Source organism: Coturnix japonica, chromosome 5, assembly GCF_001577835.2.
Source record: "Coturnix japonica isolate 7356 chromosome 5, Coturnix japonica 2.1, whole genome shotgun sequence".
Lineage (NCBI taxonomy): Eukaryota > Metazoa > Chordata > Aves > Galliformes > Phasianidae > Coturnix > Coturnix japonica.
Genome location: NC_029520.1, coordinates 48088161 through 48094905, shown reverse-complemented (window position 1 = coordinate 48094905; position 6745 = coordinate 48088161). Strand labels below are relative to the sequence as shown.

The 6745-nt window shown below is 47.6% G+C and overlaps 1 protein-coding gene across 1 annotated transcript; it reads left to right on the top strand.

Annotated features, from left to right (window-relative positions):
- Window positions 1-3717: 3717 nt before the first annotated feature.
- HSPA2 (heat shock protein family A (Hsp70) member 2) lies at window positions 3718-6034 on the top strand. The gene is given in 1 exon segment (NM_001323198.1): window positions 3718-6034. A coding segment is annotated over 1 exon segment (1905 nt). The 5' UTR covers window positions 3718-3729; the 3' UTR covers window positions 5635-6034.
- The last annotated feature ends 711 nt before the right edge of the window (window positions 6035-6745 follow it).

The following is a 6745-nucleotide window of genomic DNA, read 5'->3' as shown; positions in this document are numbered from 1 at the left end:
ACATGCAAAGAGTATCTAAAGACAAAGTAACTGCAGAAGTTACATGGTTCCCCCCACACGAACTTCTGCTTTTAACACAATAGAACCTTGCAGAAAAATCTGTTGTCATTTCAAACGCCGGTGGTTCTTGTCTGCATTCCAATTACCTTCATAGATTCAAAAATAGACACGAGATGAAAAAGTGGCAGTGATGAAAGGGCAGTATGATCGAGTATTATTTGTTCTTGGAACAATCGCTGCTTAGATTTCCCTGTGCTGGGTGATACATTGTAAAATAATTCAGTGATGCTCGCCAGTACAATCTGATTTATGCTGTTTTCTGAATAAGTTTTGCAAATGGCTGATAATCTCCAGAATTTAAGATCTAAGGTGTTCTGATCATCAGACCTTAACTCCTGTATATGACAGGCCATCGTGTTTTAACTTTATTATCTTTATGAACCAAGCAGCTGATGTCTGATTAAACTGTAACTTGTGTTCAATCCTATTTTTAAACTATATTGCCTTATGAAATAGATGAGGAAAAAAAATTCTTCCTGTTATCAAGATAAGGATATGGGCTGAGTGCTCAGTTCTGTTCCAGATACTGAGCTCTTGCTTCACAGAAGTCTAAATATCATCTCCAGCTCCGTCTGGGTGGTGTAATGGAGAATAGCCTACAGCATGTTGCGTAACTGCCAAGCAGGAGACACGGGTGTGTGGTCGATCCTGAACACAAATAAGTGCATCAGAAAGGGGCCTGTGTAGTTCCAGAGGTACAGTCTGGATGTCCTGGGAAATATGGCTTACAGATTCAGGACGGGGAATCCAGCAGATGTTTCTTTAAAAGGAAAACCAGACTTGTGTCCTCAGCATAAAACCCACTCTCTAATTTCCGAACCAGTCTGTTTGGCTCACCTGTAACATGACTGCATATGAAGCAACATAAAAGAAAATCCTCTGGCTCTTCCCATATGAGAAGATGACTGTAGAGATGAGTTGGTGCACAAATTGTGCTGCAAGTCTTAAGAGAAGTGCTGACAAAAAGGAGGCTCGTAATAGCTCTGCTGAGAAGAGAGAATAAGTCTAATGAGGTTCTAGAGGCTGTTCTCTCTAGTTAGACTGGACTTTCTCTAAGGCCGTCTGTAAGAGGTGAGTAATAATGACAAAATCACATCAATTTTTGCTTGGAAACAAAAGTTAAAAAAGCAGCTTAGGCCTGTAGGTGTTGTTGTACAAGGGGAAAACAGCAGCTGTGTGCTCAACTGAAAAAGAAATACTTCTGCAGGGGGCTAAATTAAGTATTTGGTAGCCCGAGACCACAGATCTTTTGATTTTTCTTGATATTGTCCATGATTGCCCACTATTTACACTATTAGCATTGAAATGGTATGCTCATGTGTTCCTCCAAGACATTCTCCCCACATTTACTACTGTGAAACTCCAATTAAAGTTTTAAAATACATAGGACTGGTGGTAATAGGGTAAGCAGTAATTCAGTCACTACGAGCAACTCTTTAGTGGGTTATCAGCACATCTGGGTATCTGCACAACTACACCTGGGACATATTAGTGACTGGACAAAGGGAAGCACCACCCCAAGCAGGTTTTGTCTGGAGCTGTTGTGCCTGGGCTGCTACAACATGATTAAAAGCTTTTGGCCAAATTCAAGAAATCTCACTTCTGAATCTGTTTGATTACAAGTGCATTTAAATGAGGCATCAAATTGATTTTGATACAAAACTTGCTAATTATGCTAATCAGTATTTTTGTGTTATTTCCTGATTCATTTGTTCTCTCCATTTCTTTTTATACATATGTTTTTGAGGCAAGAATCCTCTTTTTGCTCTGAAATAACAGTGTCTGTGTTCATACTGCATCTACCAAAACAGGGTTCTCATGCATCACCAGTGTTCCTAGGGATAGCCCTCAGAAGGATACAAGTAATAAATGACATCTATTTTTCACCTGAAGCTGAATTTATCAGCCAGCTCTCTTTGTATTGCTCTGGTACTTATCTCTGCACCCTAAGATACAATCAGCTGAATGAAGTAGCAGGGAATTACAGGAAGAGATAGTTTAGTGATGAATCAGTCACTGGTTTGACTACAAGAGAAATCGACACCCTTCCCATCCAAGGAATATGTGTATGGGATGCACAGAGAAGCTCCTGCTGGGGGTACGGAGACTGACAGCTTCCATTTCCCATTGATTTCTACTGGATTTCTCCAAAGTCAAAACCTCTGTATTAAAAAGGACTAGGACCTGTGGGAGAATAATAGTTATCTAAGCATGTTTGTTATTTAGCATCAGAAATTGAAGCCCTTCTGTCTCCAAACTACACACACACAGGCTACGTAAAAGAAATGGAAACTTTGTGTCATACAAAAAAGCTTTGGAAAACCCACTAATTGAAGCAAGGCTAGTTTTGAAAGTATATAATAACTACAAGGGCATAAATCACTCTGGTAAGAACTGTAACATTTGCTGTGAGAGCTGCTACAACAAAATGCGAAAGGCTGGGGACAAAATGAACCAAAGATGCCTTAAACAGTGCATTTAATCCTTTCACATAGCACAATGTAAGTCTGTGGACAGCAGACTTCTAGCTGCACTTTTAACATGGCTATCTATGAGGGGAAGAGGGATCTCAGCATGTTATTTTGCTCTCTTTGCTATAACTGCAATATTTTGAAGCCTTTTTCTCAAAGTTACGAGGAATAACACGGAGGAAGCACGGCAGATTTTCACTCTTTTCTTCCTCGCTCCGAGTTAATACCCTCATCGCTTCAGCTCAATGTGGGCGTGACGACATCTTACATTAGCACAACAGAGAAAAATTTGGAGACGTTTCAAGAATGGTCACCAGGCAGCAACAGGCAGCAACAGGGCTGCAAATCTCTGCTTCTACCACAGGGGAAGGCGATAATATCGCTCCGATCGCCCCCCGCCATAGGAGCACCAAGCGGCTTCTCTGAGGAGAAGGGGGCGGCCCGAGACCTCCACTCTGAGGGGAAAGGGGGGAAGGCGGGAAGCAGAGCGCGGTATGAAGGCGGGGGGGGGGGGGGGGGGGGGGAGAGGGGGGGGGGGGGGGGGGGGGGGGGGGGGGGGGGGGGGGGCAGGGAGAAGTTGTGTGAGTTGAGACCAAATAAGGGTAAATTCCCCAGCAGCGGCGTGACACGTTGGAGTGAACTTTTAGGAATTACAAACATTACGAGCACAGAACGCGGAGCGGGATGGGCCAAGCCCTGAGAGGCAGCACCCACCCAACACAGCCCTCACAGAGCAGCTTGGTTTTTATTGGATAACGCTGATGTCAATCATTTGCATCGCGCCTAACCTCCACTGGAACTTTCTAGCCTCGGGGGCGGGGCGAATGAGGAGCGCGCGTTGTGATTGGCTGAGGGGAGTGGCGTAGGTTAGAAAGCGAGACGGATCGAGAACAAACAGGAAGAAGCTGCAATGTGCGGGAGAGGGGTGGGCTGGGGAGGGGGAAGCACGCTTCTGATTGGACAGGAGGCAGGAGGCGGGCGCTCTTCGTCTATTCCCGAAGGCGATTGGTCAGCTTCAGCAGCCGGCCGTCTGGATTGGTCCTCAGCTTTCTGGCAGGTTCCAGAAGAAGGCTGAGCCGGCTATAAAAGGGGCGCGAGCGGCGCCGTAACGGCACATCGCGCCGCAGACAGCAGCGGGAGCGGGACGGAGAGACGTGACCGCGAGACAGCGAGTGACTGAGCAAAGGAATCCGGCATCATGTCAGGCAAAGGGCCGGCCATCGGCATCGACCTGGGCACCACGTATTCCTGTGTGGGTGTCTTCCAGCATGGCAAAGTGGAGATCATCGCCAACGACCAGGGAAACCGCACCACGCCCAGCTATGTGGCCTTTACCGATACGGAGCGTCTCATCGGGGATGCTGCCAAGAACCAAGTGGCCATGAACCCCACCAACACCATCTTTGATGCCAAGCGTCTCATCGGCCGCAAGTATGACGACCCCACGGTGCAGTCGGACATGAAGCACTGGCCCTTCCGTGTGGTGAATGAGGGTGGCAAGCCCAAGGTGCAAGTGGAGTACAAAGGAGAGATGAAGACCTTCTTCCCGGAGGAGATCAGCTCCATGGTGCTCACCAAGATGAAGGAGATTGCTGAGGCCTACCTGGGGAAAAAGGTACAGAATGCTGTTATCACAGTGCCTGCTTACTTCAATGACTCCCAGCGCCAGGCCACCAAAGATGCTGGTACCATCACTGGCCTTAACGTGATGCGTATTATCAACGAGCCCACGGCTGCTGCTATTGCCTATGGCTTGGACAAGAAAGGTACCCGGGCTGGAGAGAAGAATGTGCTCATCTTTGACTTGGGAGGGGGCACTTTTGATGTGTCCATTCTTACCATCGAGGATGGCATCTTTGAGGTGAAGTCCACAGCTGGGGACACCCACCTGGGTGGGGAGGACTTTGACAACCGTATGGTGAACCATTTTGTGGAAGAGTTCAAGCGTAAGCACAAGCGTGACATTGCTGGCAATAAGCGAGCAGTGAGGCGGCTGCGTACAGCTTGTGAGAGGGCGAAGCGTACTCTGAGCTCTTCCACGCAAGCCAGCATTGAGATTGACTCCCTCTTTGAGGGCATTGATTTCTACACCTCCATCACTCGTGCCCGCTTTGAGGAGCTCAATGCTGATCTTTTCCGTGGTACCCTGGAGCCAGTGGAGAAGGCGCTGCGAGATGCCAAGCTCGATAAGGGCCAGATCCAGGAGATTGTGCTCGTGGGGGGCTCCACTCGTATTCCTAAGATCCAAAAGTTGCTGCAGGACTTCTTCAATGGCAAAGAGCTCAACAAGAGCATCAATCCAGATGAAGCAGTTGCTTATGGTGCTGCTGTGCAAGCAGCTATCCTCATGGGAGACAAGTCTGAAAACGTGCAAGATCTGCTCCTGTTGGATGTCACCCCCCTGTCCCTGGGCATCGAGACAGCTGGTGGAGTGATGACCGCTCTCATCAAGCGTAACACCACCATTCCCACCAAACAAACGCAGACCTTCACCACCTACTCAGACAACCAGAACAGCGTCCTAGTCCAGGTGTATGAAGGTGAGAGGGCTATGACAAAGGACAACAACTTGCTGGGCAAGTTTGACCTAACGGGCATCCCCCCAGCACCCCGTGGAGTCCCTCAGATCGAGGTCACTTTCGATATAGATGCTAATGGTATCCTGAACGTCAGTGCCGTGGACAAGAGTACAGGGAAGGAGAACAAGATAACCATCACCAATGACAAGGGTCGCCTTAGCAAAGATGATATTGACCGTATGGTGCAAGAAGCAGAGAAATACAAAGCAGAGGATGAAGCCAACAGAGATAGGGTGGGAGCCAAGAACTCCCTCGAGTCGTATACTTACAACATGAAGCAGACGGTGGAGGATGATAAACTGAAGGGAAAGATCAGCGACCAGGACAAGCAGAAAGTGCTGGACAAGTGCCGGGAGGTGATCAGTTGGCTCGACCGAAACCAGATGGCAGAGAAAGAAGAGTATGAACACAAGCAGAAAGAGCTGGAGAAACTCTGCAACCCGATTGTCACAAAACTGTACCAGGGAGCTGGAGGAGCTGGGGCAGGTGGCTCCGGTGGTCCAACCATTGAAGAAGTAGATTAAAAGGACTCAACTATAGACTGGTTTATGGACAGTCACTCCATTCTTTTGCTTTATATTTTTTTTTTCCCCCTAACGTTTAAGAAAAACGTCATTACCAATAACAGAGTTTATTCTGTTGGGTGTGTATAAAGGCAGATCTATCAGCTTGGTTTTGATAAAAGGGAAGGCACGGTCCTGCTTTATAAGGTTAGTAATAGAGAAGTTTTGTTATTCAGATACAGCTACTTGTATTCTGGATGTTTGTCTGTTTCAATGTCTCTTCTAAAGTAACCACTCGACTGTTGCAGTTGACAAGTTTCAAGTTATGCATGGAAAAAAACAACCATAAAATGATGAAAGATGAGAAATGCCAAGTGCAGCTTCTGGAAATTTTGGTAATAAATAAAACTTATTTAAAGCAGAAATTTCTCTTTCTCCTTTCTCTAATGGGGTTGGGGTGGTGGGGAGGGAGACCCCGAGCAGGGTTGGGGTGGTGAGGTTTTGTTACGAAGGGGGGGGTATAAGGTTTTCCTGTGCTGTCCCAGAGCCGGGCTGGCAGCAAAGCCAACATGGGGCCCAGGGCGGCTCACAATGTACGTGCCACCGAAATAATGTGGAAACAAGGGCAGAGAAAGGATCCCTGCTCTGACTGCGGGGCTCAGTGCAGCCGGGTCCAGTGCGTTGCCCGGTTATTTTCGGGTTAATCGCACAAGCGGAGCTGTTGTTACTTTCCTGAGTGTGTTTTCCCTTGCTTTAAGTGATCGAAAGCAAAGCTGCCGAGGATTTCGTTGCCCTGTTAGCGCTGAATAGTGAGCGAGTTGGGATGTCTTAGTCGGTAGCGTAGGCAAATTTAGTAGTAGTTCAACCTGTCTTAGTTTCCCTACAGACTGTCTCCAGAGCTCTTGATTGCGTTATGGAAAGGCAAACCGCAGTGTTTGAAGGCAGAGGAGCCTGATACTAACGAGCTGTGCTGGAAGAGCCGCTGATACGCACTTTTTGAGCTGCCTTGTCCTTTAAGGGGGGGAAAAAAGGAAACTTGGAGGAGCGAGCGGGGCAGCTGCAGGAAACGAGCAGGTTTTGATCAGGGGAGAGTTTGCAAGGGTGCTTCGATCCCTGAGGCGTGTTGGTGCTA